This window comes from Lactuca serriola, chromosome 6, assembly GCF_051521515.1.
Source record: "Lactuca serriola cultivar US96UC23 chromosome 6, Lser_US96UC23_V15, whole genome shotgun sequence".
Classification (NCBI taxonomy): Eukaryota; Viridiplantae; Streptophyta; class Magnoliopsida; order Asterales; family Asteraceae; genus Lactuca; species Lactuca serriola.
The window spans coordinates 21921473-21941519 of NC_136413.1; the positions used below are offsets into that span (position 1 = coordinate 21921473).

Sequence of the window (20047 nt, forward strand, 5' to 3'; positions counted from 1 at the left end):
CCAACCACGTCCATAAGAGTATCCAAAATACAAATGAAAGAATTGCAATGAGATAAAAATATCTAGTTGAAAATCATGGATTAAACTTCACTTTAGTGGGAATGTTTTATTGAATTTTTATAGAATACATTGAATTTTATAGATTTAATATATTACGATTTGTGTTCGCAAAAAGATTTTGACTTGACGTCTCACATATTTTTTGCAAGTGCATTTTGAAAGCCCGATGTATATGCTCTTACACTTGATAAATATGAATTTACACTTGATGATAAGTATGAATTTACACTTTGGAAAAAACTCTACAATAATATTACACTTTATAAATATAAATTATCTCAAAAAGAAAGAAAGAAATATAAATAGAAAAATAAGTAGAAGAACCATATATACAAAGCAAAGAAACTTAAATATTCATCATTCCAGAATCGTAAGGCACGCCAGTTCCTTTGATCCATGAATCTCCTTGTATGAATCTTGCAGGTGTATATTTACTAGCCTCTCGTGGAGACATTCTTTTGACACCCTTCCATTTGACCCTCTTGGAAGTGTCAGCGCCTGGACCTTTGTTATCTAGTTCTGTATAAAAGCAAGTGTCTAGGCCAAAAGTCCCAGTCCATGGAGCCCACCCTTCTGGGTCGATGTTCTTGTCGATGAATGATTGCATGATGATGGTCCTTGAATACTCCTTCCATGGACGACCGAGATAAGACTTGGGCATTGGGGCTGCGTTCAAGAAGTTGGGCTCAGCTGTAATAGTGCAACCCTGGAGAACGATTCCACCCACTGAGTGGGAATCCTTCCGCCCTTGAGCTGTCACCATGCATGCTTGGTTGCTCATCGGCTTCCTGACTATCATATGGCAGTCCTGGAAGACAGCTGCAGCATCCCCAAACACGAAGTCAATGGTTCCACTGACGTTGCATCGTCTGTAGAATTGTCGATATGAATGAGTGTAAAGGGTGTCCTGATATCCATCCATCACACAGTTTTGGAAAATTGCCATATCTGCCGAGACACGCAGAGCTACTGCTTGATGTTTTTCAGGTCCCGCAGTGTTCTCAAACCATAGGTCCTTAGCCATGAACCCATCCCCGTTCACCGCTGCATGTAAACCCAAAATGAGCCATATACATAATATATGTTATTTAATAATATTCAAAAACAATGCATACCTTAAAAAAAAAAATTGCATTGAAAATGATGTAATAGGTCGGAGAAACTTTATGTTTATATAAAATATCATACCATTAATCATATTAATTTGAGTGGAAATGGGGATTGTTGCAAGATCAAATAATTAATGTGGTATATGTAAAGAAACTTACCGACTGTAGCAGTATGGAAAGTAGAGACTCCATCAATGAAATTCTTGTTTCCGGTGATCTTGGTGGTGGCTGGACCTTCTCCGAGGAGGACAATGTTGTTAGAATGCCGAGGAATTGCAACATTTTCCTTGTAGGTACCCGCCTTGATGAGTATGATAAATGGTTCGGTTTGCTTTTGGGGCACCGAGTCAACTGCCTCGGTGATTGTCTTGAAGTTACCTGTCCCATCTTGAGACACGATCGCATTAGGCTTAAGAGTTGAGGGATCAGCGTTAATTAGAGACCTCCTTGGACCATCGGCCCATGAAGGGTATTGTGTATTATCATCTTGCTGAAGGGGCATCACTGGCTTTGTTTCAGGAGTAGGAATTTCATCATCTTTTGAAGATGAGTCTCCAACCATCTGTAGATTTGAATGAACAACAGGATCCTGAAAATCATCATCCAATTGGTCAAGCATCCTTCTATTGCCTGTCATTGGCTTTGAATCCCCACCAACAGCTGCTGGCTGTGAGTCTGCGGGGTTATTATTCATGCCATTGCCAGTATCTTGTCTCAAAGCCATAGGATTAATGGTGAGATCTGCCTTCCAATTAACAGAAATTGGCATGGTAAGCGGTTTAGGACGTGGCCTAGGAACCTTTCGAGGACTCTTTTGGACATCTATAGATAATTCAGCGACTCCATCAAGAATTGCAAGACTATTTCGTGTAAGTCTGTTCCCTGTTTCCATAAATTTCCACATCGACATTTTTGAATCGCCTGTGGTGTTTTCAAATGCATCAAGGCAGGTTTCTTGCCATGTTACAGCACCACTAAGCCAAACCCTCAAGTCAATAATATTTTGCTTCAATTTGGGAAGATCAAAGATGTTCACTTGATCTACCGATCTTTTCAGATCTTCAATGGATACATGTAGAAGCTCGTTACATTGCTCAATTGCCTTAGCAGCCATAGGATCCTTTGCAGCTACTTGTAGGGTGTATGATTTCTCAATGGCGACCAGGATACTCTCCATCGCTGCATTGAAATTCGCCTTTACAAGGTCCCTAGGTTCTTTCAATCCCACTCTACTCAAAGTTTCCTCGCAAACCTTCTTGAAATCCGTGTGTTTGCAGAGAATTATCACAGTTGCGGTGGTCGCGGCTGTGGTCACGGCTGTGGCAGCTATGATACCGGTTTTCTTGCCGCCTGCCTTCCGGACATTAATCTCAATATCCTTGTGTCTTCTAACGGTGACAATGGTGCTAACAACAGCCCCCACCACAAGTAATACAGCCATTGCAATCACCTTCTTCTTCTTCCCCCCTTCGGAAGCCATTTTTTTTAATGTTTTTATAATTATATATATATAAATATATATATATATGTATATTTCTACTATCAAATTACTATGGATACATGGGTTGAGCTCCTAAGAAACCTTTTGTCATTAGATTCGTCTATATAAGAGAATTAAAAGTTCCACGCATACGGTGGGAATTTTTTTACATTGAATTCAGACAAATGTGAGGTTTAGAATGTTGGAACCCTGATCAAGGATCAATGGAAGGTCGCGCGTAGGTTGTTCTTTCGGAAACCTTTGAAATTTGGTGGTACTCATATGAGGTCAAGGTTAACCGTACACGATAATTCGTTCATAGATGAAACACATTTTTTTTTTAATTGTAACATCTGTAAATTAACTCCAGACAATTGTATTTCTTTTTAATATAATGTAGCGTGTTTGAGATTGAATTTTAAAAATAGGACTTATAATTTTATTTCAAAATAATACTTTCAAGAACACAGTAAAACAACCAATCTATCAAATAATTTCATCCAATTATCAAATTTCAAGGTGGCAATGGTTTTAAGATGCTAGAATTCTAGAATGCTATCTATCTTTTGCTAATAACCCATGATCAATATGAATCAGTCGCGCGTAATGTCCATACGAGAGAGTGAGTTTTGAGGTAGCGTTTTGAGCAACACCCGATAATGCCCCTAGCTATGGGTGAAAGGTCAGGAATCATAAGGATAAACTAACCATACTGAACTTTTGAGCTTAAGGAAGTATTGCCTTAATAATTTATGTGGTCCTTTGATGTTCAAGAACAATTACTATGGATTTGTTATTTCTACGATTGATCCACACGCATAAAGATAGACTGCTACTAGACCACCAACCACTACAATATGAACACCCTATGGCGACGACAATTTCGGACCCTATCCCGACGACATGTCCTCGCTATACAGTATGCATACGACTCATCGTTGGCATAGGCCTGTTGGCATAGGTCAATATTGTCGTTGGCATAGATGTCGTCGGCATAACTTCACCTATTGCGACAGTCTGGTGTCGGTACAGTTTCGTCAAATGTATTTTCAGAAAAAAATAAAGTTTTATTAATTACATGTGGCGACGACATGTCGTCGGGATACCTATAGCGACGACACGTCGTCGCTATAGGTTTAAGCTACTACGATGACTTGTCGTCTCTATAGGTTTTTCACATTTGTCGATTAAATACCGATAGCGACGACTTGTCGTCGAGATAGACATTGGTTGTTTTTTTTATTATGTTTTTTATTTTTTAGTTTTATATATTTTGTACATTATCATTCCTGTATTTTTATCAAATCCAAAAGCATTGCAGTATATATCAATTGAAATACATTAACTAGGTACCAATTTTCAAATTCAAAACATCAAACTCAAGTTTAATATTACAATAAGTAGTTAATTAACATTGTTCAGAATATTAAAAAACATCAACTATCATTATCATCATCGTATTCTTCTTCTTCTTCTCCTTCTTCCTCCCCTTCTTTTTCCATCCTTTCGGCAAATTGTGGAAAGGTACTTGCTTATGTGTTAGAGTTGAATAGAAAGTTAGGAAGTGGTGGTGGTTGGAAGTTCGGAATACATGCCGCCAATGATGCATTATATTGTTGCAAGTGTTCTTGCATTTGTTGTGCGTCAAATTGAGATTGAGATTGGGGTTGAGATTGGGACAATTTGGAAGTGGAAGGCCGTTCATTTGGAATTAAACCATATCAATATTGATATGTCTTCCTTTCTTGCTTTAGATCAACATAGAAGAAACAATGACACAACTAGGGGCATTATCAAACAAGGGGAGCATTTATTTTACATCGCAAGTGAAGTGGGGGACAACGATACTCAATCCAAGATCTATGATGCTCGGTCTACGCTACCTGGTAGCAAGTTCTGTGGTGCATTGACGAGGAGGCATGTTTAGATGATGATGTCTTGTAAGTCATGAAGTGCTAGGTCAAGTTGTCTATTTATAATTTGATCTCGTTGTACATTTGTAACTCTTAGGCGAGTAGGCTGTGCAGTTCTAGGTCAACTTTTTTTTTTTAATTGGATCTCCTTGTACATTTGTAACTTGAATCATAAAGCATATGTATAACCGGTGTATTTCTAGAAGATCGACAAATATTCATTGTAGTTCGTATTAGTATGATTACTCTAATAATGCTGTGAACTGTTAGAATATTGTTCAGTGTCATAACTAATTGGTAAGATTTTTCATTTATAAAAGATTTCTTTTTGGGTTGCCCTCAATGATCCAGATAGTATTAGAAGGTTGTGAGAGAGACATACAAATAGTTTATTAATTATTCATGTGATGACAAATTACTTAGAAACAAGTTTGGAATTAATTAAAAGTGTAGATACTAAATGTTAATTATTCAATAGTGGAATAATGAAAAGTTATGGATCTCTTAAGAGGGTTGATGAAAATATCAATCGATAAGCCTTGGAGATTCCGTCTCATGCTAGATAATGGGAAGGAGATTTGAATTTTAGATTGTAGGAACCCATTTTTATAATGAACGGTGAATGCGGAAGTAAGATATCTCGAGATTAATCGTGTTTTTGTAAGTATGAACACGGAGAACATATTATGAGTTCATAAAAGGACTAAGAACAAGAGAGAATAATAATATTAATGAAGCATGAAGAACATGGTGGGAGAGAAACTCTCCCTGGGTGGGAGAACCCACCAACTTTCTCTCTCTCTCTCTCTGTCTCTCTCTCTCTCGATTACATTGTGAGAAAAGTAATCTTCTAAGAAAAGTAAAATGAGCCAGCTAAAAGAATAAATGACCAGCTCTCCCTTTATATAGGAGGAAGAGTATTTACACCACAAAACACAATAAAGGGAAAATACAACCTAATAAACACTCATTATTTGTGGAACATTTACATGCACCAACATTCTCTCCCTAAATGCTTACAAATGATAAGAAATACAATAAGTGATACAAGGCTATAATACAGTAATCCGACTAGCAAGTGTGGTAATAAAATGAAATCAAGTGTTGAAATGTCTCTGAAACTCTGAAGTGTCTGTGAAGTCTGAAACTGGCCATGAATCTCTAAAATGAAGGTCTTTGGCTTCAAAGCACAACCAATGAAGCAGAAAAGATAAGATCCAGATCTTCAAACCAGTCATAATCAAGGAGGTCACCATGAGCAAGTAGAAGATCCATTAAAAGAAACACTTTGGCTTCAAAAGTCTGAAAAACATCTTGAGTTCTCGAATCATAATACACCGAAATTCTTCAAAGAATAACCTGCTAAAAATGTGAAGCATCCATAAAATGTAGGCCAGATAAAGATAATGTGAGTCCAAAAACATGGTCCAACAATGCCAAAAATTTGATCCAAGGATCAAAAATAAGGGTCACGTCACATCACCAAAATAATCTTCGTCTTCAACATATTATAAATCCAAACTCGTGAAACCATAAGATCTGAACGAGATGCGAACACAAAATCATCCTGAGGTAGAGTCCAAATAATAAATAATCTGAATCGGAAAACATCGAATAATGCCAAAAATTTGATCCGTGAAGACCAAAAATAAGTGCCACATCGCATCACTAAATAAATAATCGTTTTCAGAAGTCTTCAAAAATCCAAACTCAAACAATCATAATAATCAACCAATGACCGGATATCAAAAATCATCAAATCATCGGATGGAGAGTGTCGGATACCAAGAGCTAAGAGAAGCTCTCCCTAGATATATGAAGGGTCTCGATAAAAAAATGAGAAAGAGTAAAATAAATACTCTTGTGGTCATGAGGAGGCAGGTGACATAGTTGCTGAAGCTGTGCTGAGAATAATCTGTTGTACCAAAAATAATATCCAAATATTCAAATTGCGGTGCCGGAACACTTGAAGTGGCTTCATAGAAAATAAAGTCCACTTGCTTAAAATAAGCAACCAAATCATAAAAATCTCATAATGTGAAGAATGTGAAACAACTTTGTTGATCAATCGCCGTTGCGGTGCAAGCATCACAAAAAAAGATAATATGAAGTCCGACTACGGTAGGAGTATTCTTCCAATAATAACGGACATGAAATGAATAACCAATAATGTGACAATCCATGGGTAGGTGGTGGCAAAAATTGGTGTTAAAAAAACAATTGGTTTTAATAAAAAAAAATTGGTTGTAATAAAAAATGGCAAAAAAAGAAATAATAATTGGTGTAAAAAAAATAATTAGCTGAATAATAAATAATTGGCGTTAAAAAAATTGGCTAAATAAAAAAAAATTGGCTGAAAAAAAATTTTAGTTAATTAAAAAAAATAATGTAGAAAAAAAATGAATAATAAAAAAATAAAGTCTAGAAAAAAAAAGGTTTTAAAAAAAAGGAAGGGAAAAAGGAGGGGAGGGGAGGAAAAAAAGAAGGAGGGAAGGAGGGGGGAGGAGGGAGGGGCTGAAGGAGGAAGAGAGGAGGGGGAGGAGAAGGGAAGGCTGGTCGAAGAAAGGAGCTGAAGAAGGAGAATCTGAGGTCCAAGAGTTGCGGGTCTATGGTGGTTGCGGTAGGAGGTGATTGCGGACGAAGTGGGTGCGGTGGAAGGGAGTCTTGGGTGCGGATGGGGCTAGGCTGACTGCGGTAGGCGAGGAGGCAAGCCACTTCGAATGCGAGACTGCAGTGGATGAAGACTGCGGTAGCAAGGGAAGCCATCTGCGCATGCCAGCTACGGTCTGAACTGCTGACCGAGGCTGCGGTCTGAGCAAGAAGACTTTGGTCCGGAAGAAGTGAATGGCTACGGTAGGGAGTCCGGACTTTGGTCTATCAGCAAGGGGGTTTAGGCTGCGATCAAGAGGCTTCAGATCAAGGCTTAAGAGGGGCTGCGGGGAGGCTTCTTAGGAGACTCCGGTAGGCAGTTTTTGGCTGCGGTTCTGGGCTCCGAGAAGGGCTGAATATATGACGAAAAATGCTATTTTTTCATGAAAAATGGTACCGTAAAGACCATTTATTCATATTTTAATGAGAGAATCTTTTTACAAAGCATTCTAAGTCAAATGTGGGTCTTGGGAAGGCAAAAAGAAGAGTGTGCAGGGGGGGGGGGGGTTAAGGGACAAAAGGTGATGGGATTGGACTATGTCACATGGTTTTTGCTTGGGAAGACAAATATGAGTGAATTACTCTTTACCCAAAAGAGTAACAAGGAGAAGGTGCTTTATACAAATATATATTACGTCCATATTTCTTCAAATTAAGATTCACAGCAAGAATAAAGAGGAATAAAAGCTTCATACCTCAAGAAGGTTTTCAAGCTACTGGGTAAAAAAAAGAGCACCACTTAAAAGAAAATAAGCTCATTAAATTTGTGTCTTCTCATCCAAGAATAAAAGAACTCCTGGAGCAAATTATTCAACAATTTGGAGTCCACAAAAATAATTCTTCTCCTATTTTTACACTTCTTCAACCGCAAAAATAGTAAGAACTTTAAGAACATCTTTTTTAGCAGAAAATAGAACGAGCGGTAGCAGCAACATTTTATTTTTACTAAGATAAAATCACCCCAGAAAAATAGAGCTGAGAACGAACTTCATAAAAAAAATTCCGGTTTCAAACCCGAAAATTTTTCTTGTAGAAACACGGAAAAATCACAAGATAATCACCGAACGGGAGTCGTTCCCTTGAACTAATCGTGAGATCTTCAAGGTACGACTCTGATACCAATTGTAGGAACCCATTTTTATAACGAACTGTGAATGCGAAAGTAAGATATCTCGAGATTAATCGTGTTTTTGTAAGTATGAACACGAAGAACACATTATGAGTTCATAAAAAAGACTAAGAACAAGAGAGAATAATAATATTAATGAAGCATGAAGAACATGGTGGGAGAGAAACTCTCCCTGGGTGGGAGAACCCACCAACTTTCTCTCTTTCTAGATTACATTGTGAGAAAAGTAAAATCTTCTAAGAAAAGTAAAATGAGCTAGCTAAAAGAATAAATGACCAACTCTTCCTTTATATAGGAGGGAGAGTAGTTACACCACAAAATACAATAAAGGGAAAATACAACCTAATAAACACTCATTATTTGTGGAGCATTTAAGTCTTGGAGATTCCGTCTCATGCTAGATAATGGGAAGAAGATTTGAATTTTAGATAAAACAGATTATTTAATTATTATCTTTATTTAGTTGTCAATTAAAATAAGCTTTTGTTCCCAGAAGTCAGAATCTATAAATACTCCTCCTTGTCACCTTATGAAATCGTCTCGTTCTGCACATCTAGAATTTATCGTATCTCTTGATTAATTCCTTAGTGAATCTCTATTGATCTAACAATTAATATTCTAATACTCATAATTTGGAATTGTTGAGTGTGAACCATTAGTGGCAATCTACTTTGGTTGTTATCTTCCTTGGCTTGGTGAAATTCGAGATCTACATCAAGGTTCTTCAAACAAATTGGTTTTGCTAAATATTAGTATTTTTTTTATCCTTCTTGTAGTTGTTCATATTATTTAAGTTAAAGATCCTTGTAGGTTTTAGTTTTTTATTTAATGTCCCTAAAATACCGACTAAAAGAATTCATTTTTTTGGTATTTTTGGAACGTTACAAGTTAGTATTAGAGCCTTGGTTTGAGGGATTTGGACACTCTCTGGGTTGTGTCTGAACTCAAACCAAGGAGTTAATAAAATATTTTAAAATAAAATGAATCTTCCAGAAAGGGTTTTAAGTAAAATGGGTGTGATGCATGCAATCAGCCGAGATCAAGTAAGTGATTCCCTAAATACCCATACATGTTGATATATTATATGTGGTATAGTATGATATGCATGCTAGAAGTTAGGATAAGGAGCTGCTTAGATTTGCATGATCGAATGCATGTTTAGGAGAGATGCCTTTATGTTTGTTCTATAAGCTGGTAGTGATGAATGCTAGTGGTTAGAGATCTTCAGGAGCTATAAGATAGGACAGCCTGATTATTTGTTGTTAATGCTCGAATGTTGCTTGCTTTGTGTTATTTGAAATCTTTACCGATTTCGATTGACTACTAAATGAATATGTTAGGTTGCATTCTACAAGGGTAAAATAATCTTAGAATGTTAGGTTAAACTCAATTGCGCAATTATAGTTTGAATCCAAACGTTATAGTCTGAGACCTCATAATCGAAGGATTGTTTAATGTTTGTCGCATGTGATTGTATTTGTGAGGTAGTTAGCGGACACTGGATAGAGTTTCTTCTGTAGATGATAGCAGGGACAGGGTGAGAGGAATCCTAGCAGAGCCTAGGGATTATTTAGCTCGATGAGTGTGTTGTTTAGCGGTGTGTATTCATTTAAGAGTAGGTATATATGATTAGATCAGACGGTAGTGGACATGAATAGTTACTTGGAGGATCCGAAACGATTCTTAAGGAAAGTGCAGATAGGTGTGGAAGGTAGTATTGGTCCCACACTACTGAAAGCGCATGATCCATACTCGAATCGAGGAAATTTTTTGAGGAATTCTAAGGGGTTGGTTTGGGGTAGATAGCATGGTTTGGTAGAATTATTCATGTAGCATGTTCCCGTCTTTATCGACCTTTCGGTTGTGGTTGTTCAAGATGAAAATGAATCAGGAAATTGTTCAGGCCTTAGTGGTCGTGGCGGTTTGGGTCTGAGTGGTACATACATTTATGAGTTAGCTAATTCTAAGGTCTTGAGGGCCTTCTTTGAAGTGCTGATAGTTTGAGTCGTGGGACTTAAGAAGGAAGTGATTATGATGATCGAATTGAGGATTGCAGCCTGAGGTTGAGTGATCGGCAAATGGCTTAGGGTGTCATTTTCTATGATGAAGAATTTGTTCTTCCTTCTTTTTGTGTTCGGAGGAAAGAGAGAACGGACATATGATTTCAGAATTGAGATGTAGACCCAACGTTGGACTAGATAGTTTCGGTTTCTGCGACAAGTGTGGGAATACACAAGATGATTCTTGTGGTATGGTTTCCTTGAAATATTTCATATGTAGGGAAGATAATCATTATTGTTGAGATTGTAAAAGATGAGAAGAAGGGTGATCAGGAAAAGTGAATTGGGAATGACAACTTTCGTTGTCTCCAATGGCGGAGACAGTACAAGGGCATGAGGGTGTTTAGCCTGTAACGCCTGTGTTTCTGGGCTTGCCATTTTTTTAGCAATGTAATAGTCTAGGTTAACCTTTGTAACCCAATTTGAAATAATAAAAATGTATTAATTGTGAGTTATGTGAATTATGTGAATTATGTATCTATTTTCTTAATTATTATAATTTAATGAATTAAGAATAAAATGAGCGTCAAAATTTAAGTGTAAAATAAACTCGATATCTTTGCATAAAGTTGTAGTGGCCGAAACGAGGTTTCCGAATATATATAGAACGCACAAATCTTACTTCGTATGAGGAAGTTATGATTTTCGGAAGTTTCGACTTGGCAGTATGCAGCCCGAATACTCGATTTGAGATCGAGCGGTGTTTAGCCGAAACAATCTAAACGAGAATCGAAGATCTCGTTGTTAGTAGCAAAACGATGAAAAGTTAGGTGAGAACGGACGTCGGACGAAGAAGTTATCAGTTTATAACGAAGTTTTTGCTGTCCCGCCCTACTAAAAATAAATAATAAAAATAAAAGTCAAAATTTGCCGACGGAGTCTAAACGAAAGTTGTAGAGCGTAGTCTCACCTACACGTGGATATAAAGAACGTCGAAAACAGGGTTCATATGAAGAAGATATGAATTTTTGAAGTTTATTAAATAATTAAAATATAAATTTAATTAATAAATCCGATATTATCCGAAGAGGAGTCACCGGACTTATCCGGGTTACGCCCAGTGTAATGCTGTACCCCCAGCGTACAACGAAGCGTGACGAAGCCTCGCACTCGAGTACTCCGATGACGCATGCAGTGACACTTTTGGCATTACGCCCAGCGTACCGAAGCAGTACACCTAGCGTAATGCGAGGGTTCATCCCTATAAAAGGGGCATGCGAGGGCAACTTGTTTCTTTTACAAACTTCTTCTTTTCTCTCTAAGTTTTGCCTCGATTTGCGTGCCGTTTATACCCCGAAGCCCCGATATTATTCCCGAGCCCTGAAGCAAGATCCGAAGTCCCGAGGATCCCGAGAAGTGAGATTTCCGAGCCGAAGCCCTGCCCGCAAGGAGCCCGGTTTTTGTGAAGATCTTCTAGATCTACGAAGAAAAACCACTTCTGCAAGCCGTAGTGCTGCCCGATCATCTTCTGATCAAGTGAGTATGTAGTCATTTTCTTCTAACACATTATTATGAAGTATTTTATACGAAATACGTGTTACATGTATACTTTATTGACTATATGTGTGGATGTATATTCACTTTCTTCTATCTCATAGATCTGATTTGTTCTCTATGAAATACGTGTTATGTGTGTATGCCTCATCTGTTATGTGGAAAAATATATTGATCGAGCATGCTATACAGGTTTTAAACTTTGTATAAAGATGTATATTTTTATTTACTAATATGTTGGGTAGAACATGGGTAGATAATTGGTGTGTAATAAACAGATGAGAGACCTCGATGTTGTTGGTGTTATTCTAGTCATTCAGCAGAGTATAGATGACGATCACAGACTATTCTAGACAGTTCTGTGGAACACTAGCAGGCTCATAACCTGTAGGTGTTGTGAACGATGTGTTCACCGGTGTACTCTATCCCCCTCATGGTTGCCTTTAGGATATTTATTTCTAAGGAAGCCCATTTGCAGTAATGTCCGTCCCGATGAAAATCCTAAATTAGGTCCCTTATAATAGATGTTGTTTTAGGGACGTAAAGTGAGGATAACGGGAATGAGTAATCGGGTTATTGTTGATTGTTGAATTAAATATAATTATTTATTATGGTTTGAAAACCCTATATGCTCACCAGGCTCCCAAGCCTGACCCACTCAGTTTATTTGTATTACAGGAAGTGGCGCAAGGGCATAAGATGGATGAATCATCAAGTTGTTTTGTTTACAAGTCTGCATATGTATATATTTGTTGAATGACTTGTAATGTTATCGTTTATGCTTTATGGTCTGTATCGGAACATGACATCCCAATTTAATTATGAAATGAAATTATATTTCTTTATGAAATGTTTTGATAAAAGATCTATTTTATCATGTTTTGTTTTTGGGAACAAATTCCGCATCTCTTTTAAAATCAAAAGGATTTACTCTGAAAATGTTTAAAAAGCATAAATGAAAGCGGTCTTTTCTGGCCGAGATTTTGGGGATGTCACATAGCCCCTGCCAACTTTGTCTAAATTCCACTATAGCACATACAATATAAAGCATTTTATAACAATTTTCACTGAAAAAGAAAGAGGAAACCATAATTTTTGAGGATGACACCAGGAAAATAGGAAGTGATACATTTTCTTTAAAAGATTCGTTAGAGAAAATCAAATCAAGTCTATTATAAACTATAAATCTATCCTAAAATTCGAAATACTTGCCAAAAAGTCTAAAATGTCACAAAATAATGTAAGGATTTCAGTCATAATTAACCGCATCTTGATAGATATACTTAAAAAAAATCATAACCTAGACATCGGTGCCATGATTCACGTCCCTGATCTCACCGTCTTAGATTGTCGCTCTTGGCATCTCCTCCTCCCCTTAGCCTCTTGAAGATCTGTCCCTAACCCCTAACTCTTTCAGGTCTCGTCCTCTCCTGCTCTCACCGGTCGTCATTCTTTGTAGCTATCGTCGGCCATCGGAAACCTCTGTTGTGCATCTTATTCTCTCATTTCACCACTGTGAGTTTCTTTCTCACTCTTCATCCATAGTAGTAATAATGCCAATATGAGATTTATTTATCCTCTTGTAAACTATTATTTATTATATTTGTTTTTTATTATTATTAATTTTCTGCACCTAGATAATAGATATAGCCTTCACATGGTGTTCTGTGCTCTCTGATGGTTTTTAAATTAATATAGTCTATTGACATTGAATTGTCTATTAATTGTTAACTCCTTTTACTTGTGTGATTGCTTTTTTTTTTTATAAAATTTGTCTGGTTCATTTTTAGTTGTTTGGTTTACTAGTCTATTTATAATTCTTTGCTTAGTTTATTCATGTATTAATTGGTTAAGTTTCTGTTACTTTTATTTAACATTCACGAATGAAGATTTAGTGAATGGATTTCTAAAAAAATAAGATTCGAAAAGTACAATATAAAATATGAATCACCTCTCGATAACTTGGACATAAGTGAATTGTAATTTGGATTCACCACTAGATGCATACCATTTAAGTCCATCATCCTAACTATTTCACATAGTTTAAGATTATTAAAATCGAACCTAATTTACACCATAATTAATTAAACTAGTGTTTATCCAAAACCAAAATGAAGAAGCTTGTTGTGCCCCCTTATTCTAAATTCCTAGCTCCGCCCCTGGTTGTCTCTGATGTATCCCGACTATGAGGATGATGTCTCAAGTATATATGAATGATTCTCGAAATGAATTGCTTGTTGGGTGTTTGTCGGTGAGGTCTGTGGTAGTCCATTTGTTGCTAGATAGAGAATCGATACAATGTTAGGACTATCGAAATTATTGTTTGTGTTTCTAAACATGATTCTTGATGTTAGGGACGGTTATGCTTGGGAAGTTTCCGGGGTCTCCATTTGAGAAGAATTAATCCTTGAAGGTTTTTAGATTGGATACAAACAAGAAAGAACAAATAACAAAGTTATCAGAAAAATATTTTCACTAAGAAATGAGTCTCACATATAGAATCAACATAAATTATGCAATGAGAACAAACTGAGTACACAAACATATGGTAAAACTAGTCACAATTGTGACAACCCAAAATTGTCCATCCTGTTCAGTCTAACACTTCATTGAAAGTCAAACTCATTCCTGCTATCATTTAGCCCAATTTGGAGCCTGTTTGAGTGTTCTGAGCCTTGTACACTTAAGGGATAAGTGTCGGGGTTTATCTCTTGGATCTATAGTACAAAGAACGAGCCAAAAACACCTTTACCTGGAGTTCACAGCCACCACATGGGAGTTTACGGCCGTAAACTCCATGTGATAAACTCCACCCCATATGATGATATGTTGGCCATTAGTTCATTCTTTCATTTCCCTTGGCTGATTTCCTCCCAAACCCTCTCAAGTATCATCCCGATCTTCGTCCCCGATATTGAAAACTCGTAAGTTTATTGTCCTAATTAGTTGATATCTTACATGATCTAGTGATCTTACATGATTTTCATCCGTGAAATCATTCTATTTTGTAGATCTTCAAGTTTCACCAAGACACCAAGAACACACACTAGTGTTCTTGGCCAAAATCGACCATTCAAGCTCCTAGATCTTAAGTACTCTTGTTCTAACTCGTTGTACACTAGGTTTAGCATGTTTAGAGCTAGAATCATCAAGAATCAATGGTTGGATGAGATTTTACGGCCAAGGATCTCCCAAGGCCGTAAACTCCTTATAAGGGTGCAATGATGCCCTTTCCTCCTTTCAATTGACTAGAACTTAGCATAGAACCAACCACCATTGAGCTAGGGACTTCATGCAACGAAATGGTACTTCCTACCATGAGTTTATGGCCGTAAACTCATGGGACAGTGTTACCTTGTCCGTAAACACAAGCTAGAGTCATTCTTGGACGTTAAACTCACATAGCCTCTTGTTTAAGCCTTGGAACACTTAACCACTTAAGACACCTTGCCTTTAAGCCTCAAATGGAGAGCCATTAGAAATTTTACGGCCAGGAGTAAACTTCCCTGGGCTGTAAACTCCATTAAGTATGGTCCATAGACCATAAACTCAAATATGATGCCTTGCACTCCTTTGTTACAACCCAATGGCCTCCTAGCACTTGGAACAAAGTGTTTTCCGCGCATTAGGATGTTTATACTTGTCTAATTAGTGTTAGAATTACTAATTATATATATATATATATATACATATGTCTTTATATGTTATTAGGATCATTGTGTGTGTTTGAGTCTTCACTTAACACCAAGCAGTTGTCCGACACTTCCACCGGATCCACTCACTGCAGGTGAGTTCATACCCCTTAAATAACCCTTTTAAATGTTTTTAAATGTTTATAAATGCTTTTATGGGGGGGGGGGGGAATACAAGTTGAATCATGCTAGTTAGTACATCAATCACATGTGATTAATAACTAGCATATAAATGGATTTATTACACTTTTAGCTGTTTACTCAGGATACTACTTCCAAATGACTTACTAAAATGTTTTTACATGTTAAAGCTCTTTATCAAACTGTCTTACATACTGTATGTTTCCTTTCAAACTCTGTTACAATTGTGTTTCAAACAAAGGTTTTCTTATATACTTAAAATTGTTCTTAACAAAAAAACTACTTTCAAATCATTTTATAAAATGACATCAAGTCATCATTTCTTAGTTATTAAACTTTTCAAAGGTTTTACAAAACTTCTTTTATACTTTTGTATTGTCAAATGCATGCCTATATATGTATAATTATAGAAGTAATGTTTAAAGGACTTAGGACGGCTAGCTCGCTTTATTTCCTTTTCCTCGTTGGGATGTGGCCTTAGGGCATCGGTTATTCGTCCGAATGTCGTCTAAATATTAGTTATATATCATGTATACATATATAGACATAAAAGTTCCATTACTCAGTTGAGTACCTTTGGATAGCAAAGGCATACTTCGGTTATACACGTACATTACTAGTAGCTATAATAGGTATAGTTAGGAGATACTACTTACTATCCCAAGTACAGGGAATCACACAAGATTCAGTTCATTCATGAGTCAATACTAATACATTACTAACTATATGAAGAGATACAGTTATAGAAATACAATTACAATAATACTAATACATTACATACTATATGAAGAGATACAATACACGGTAATAGAACATACATAATAAGGTGTTATAGCATGGAACAAGTACATGATCTAACTATACCAATGAATCATTAATGCATTGTTCTAAACAAAAGGTGATAGTTAAATTGGGTATACATGATAATATAATCATAATGTGGATGTTCACAACTTGCAATCATTGCAGGGTTCGCGTTTGGTTCCCATAATCTTTTGACAGGGAGAGCGTTTAGTATGGGATCTAGCCATCACGTTATACCTTAATACTTATTTTAAGGCAATTAGTACAATAGTAGTCACTTATTACAAATACTATAGTACTTACACTTTACATACGACAAATACAAAAGGATACAATTCCAGTTATTATATTATTTTCCTTATTACCTTTACTTTGTGTCACATTCACATAATCGATGAGGTAGATTAGATTTGAATAATAATAGTTGTATAAGGAAAAACCTTCACTTATGTAGAGGTTCATACTTTCAAAACAGTCGGATCTTGGTAGAAGGCTACTTAATAAACAGTCGGGTCTTGGTAGAAGGCTACTTTCAAAACAGTCAGGTCTTGGTAGAAGGCTTCTTTCAAAACAGTCGGGTCTTGGTAGAAGACTACTTTTGATACTAGTAGGAAATATGAGATTTTCTAGGGTTTTCAAATGTTTACAATTACTTACAAACATTTTCATACGTATACAAACTTTCCTTCAAACAGTTACAAGTCTTTTCTTTACAGTTTTACAAATTAAAGTCACATAAATACTTATGAATTCACCAGCTTTATTGCTGATACTCGCTTTCAAAATAACCTGTATTCTCAGGTCACAAATAGAGAGGTACGGCGACCAGGTTTTGTGAAGACGGAGCAGTCAAGACTCGTCTTTTATTTTGATTATTTATTACGTTGTTTTATACTATGAAAGAACACGCTTGTAATTAAAATTATACTATTAATTCAATGGATGATGGTGTTGCTTGTTTACTACTTTGCATTGTTGTGATATTTACATGACGTCCTCCACCCCAGAACGTTTCCGCCTTTCTCGGTTTTGGGGTCTGACAGATTGGTATTAGAGCATTGTTTATAGTGAATTAAGTATATCAACCCATAAAAGATATACTAACTATAAATACAAAGGGATTAAAAATACTCTGACCAAGAGTTTATACTTTAAAATAATAAAATATTTAACTAAGTATACATACCTGCATTCATACTAAAATCAGTGTCACAATGACAAGAATAAAAGTATTACGATTGTTGAATAGAACAAGTAAGCTCGGGGATGGATGGTCAGTCTTGCGAGTGGCATAGCCTGATCAACTATGCTAGTCCGAGGAGTGATTAGCATATGCCCAAGAATGCTTGTGATGTGGCAACAAGTTTAAAAACTTACCAACACTACCATACTAAGAACTCTAGAACAGAACATAAGTCTAAAATACTATATGAGTATTTTGTGTTACTATAACTTCTTACTTGAGAACTAAAGAGATCTTCATTACTAGGTCAATAGTTGCTAAGTGGATACATTAAGGTTATATGTAACTAGGATGATATAGACATAGAATCTGTGAAATTTTGCTTTACCCCAATTCCTTGTGAATTTGGAGTTAAGGTCACTTATTCGAAGGCCTATCCTGTTTGGATTACATATAATTGGTATGCACTTTACAAAAAGTGATGTAACTAATGAAGATTTTCTTATAATTATCTAGTTAGTTCGTCTAATAATTATTTCTTTACCCCAAATTCTCTCGTAGATAACATGGCTGGACTCCATCCCCACGACAACCCACAGCTTCCGAACGAAGGCAATGCTAGATGGTTTGGAGAAGAATCAGAGGATGATCACCCAATCCCTTTGAATGATCACCATGCTGAAGACCTTTCGGATGATGCTAACTCCGAGCCAGAAGTTGAGAACCTACCCCCGGTAGCTCCCATTCCAATTCCTAACCCTCGTCCGACTTTTCGTGGCCCGACGCCCCCTTGGGTAGAATGTTTGGAGACATGGAGCGAAGAGAAAGATCAGCCTATGCCGTTTAATGGATACCAAATCTTCTACAACATAAGCGAAGGAAGCTCAGCAAATAGAATTCTTCCAATTCTGGTCTGTAGAGTTGCCCGAAACGAGATTCAGGGCAGGACAATTCTCCATCGTATCGCAGAGGTCGATGCCAATGCAAGAATGCATACCATCCACACCAATCTCCTTCAACACAGTCATGAGAGATCTGAGAGAGACCATGAGACCCTGCTACAAGCACTAGCTGAAACACGAGCCGAAGTCATATAGCTCGAGTACGCCAGAGGGTGTACGAAAGACACCTGCTTGATATGGAACGTCAACTAGCTGAACTAAGGGTTCACCATAGGGGTGACCGTCACCAGTAGGAGATGCTTTACTTTCCATCCTTGTTTCAAAGAATCGTTTTCCTGTCTATGTCCTATGTGGCATTTTTCTATGTAACTATCTTGTACTTTAAGTACTTTTAGTTAGGCCTTTATGCGGCCAAGACTTTTCTACTCTGGATATGATGTAAGACCTTCTACAAGGTCAATTTTTCCCAAACTTATTACGTCATGAATATCGATATTGAAAGTCGGCTAAATTCTGTGTCACTCATGGTTCAAATACTTTCATCATACTTTCGTTGGGGTTTATCTGAAACCCACTCTAGTCAAGTTATTAGACTAGAGTAAATTTAACTCAGGGATCATTCCTAATTCTCTTTCAAAGTTTGGATCATGTTATTTACCAACTGATGGTACCCTGGTTTGAACGTCAAACGTATTGAGACCATTCTATGAACTTACTTTTACTTTGTACTAGGACTGCATCATAGGGATGTAGGTCAAACCCCCGAGAACATACTTCTACTCTTTACATGAACGATCGAAATACATCTAGGGTCAACCATAATCGCTCACGAACTCCTTATCTTTCGTGTTATAGAATCATGTCGTCATCTGGAAATAGTCAACTGAACAACGAAACCCCTATCGTTTATATCGACGCCGCTACATTCCAAGTCGCGGTAGCAGCTGCCGTGATAGCTTTCCTTGCACACCTCAACTCTGTTAACGCAATCAATACTGGCAAAGGAGTTGGCAATTCCGATCGTGGTAACGATCCGAGAAATCAACAAATAGTAATAGTCGTCCACACCCAAAACAACAACTCAGAGTTCAAGAAACGGAAGCGTCAAGCCCAAAAAGAACGCAAGCGATTTCAAAGGCTTGCCATGCGGCAACAACCAGTGGCGACTCTTGCCACCTCAGCATCGGTCAAGCGTTATGAGGGAACACTCCTGAAGTGTAACAAGTGTAACTATCATCATAATGGAGCTTGTTGAGTGTTGCAATGCATCAATTGCAACAAAATGGGGCACATTGCTCGTTTCTGTAGAACCACCCCCACCACCGGAGCCATCCAGGTTTGCTATGGTTAGGGTGAGACAGGACATTATCATAGGAATTGTCCAAAAGGAAAGAACAACGAAAGTAATCACGTCCACATAACTCCGACTCA

At 37.1% G+C, this 20047-nt stretch overlaps 1 protein-coding gene across 1 annotated transcript; it reads right to left on the bottom strand.

Moving 5' to 3' along the window:
- Window positions 1-227: 227 nt before the first annotated feature.
- LOC145059369 (pectinesterase/pectinesterase inhibitor-like) lies at window positions 228-2756 on the bottom strand. Its single transcript, XM_079007224.1, has 2 exons — window positions 1329-2756; window positions 228-1104 (listed from the first exon to the last, which is right to left on the bottom strand). Exons 1-2 carry the CDS (start codon window positions 2647-2649, stop codon window positions 407-409), a joined length of 2019 nt encoding a protein of 672 aa, XP_078863350.1. The 5' UTR covers window positions 2650-2756; the 3' UTR covers window positions 228-406.
- Window positions 2757-20047: the final 17291 nt, after the last annotated feature.

Bases quoted from the DNA above. Each gene is read 5' to 3' on its own strand.
- LOC145059369 (XM_079007224.1), bottom strand. From the start codon at position 2,649: ATGGCTTCCGAAGGGGGGAAGAAGAAGAAGGTGATTGCAATGGCTGTA. The intron at 1,105-1,328 runs GTAAGTTTCTTT...GTTTACATGCAG, and splicing joins TTTCCATACTGCTACAGTCG to CGGTGAACGGGGATGGGTTC.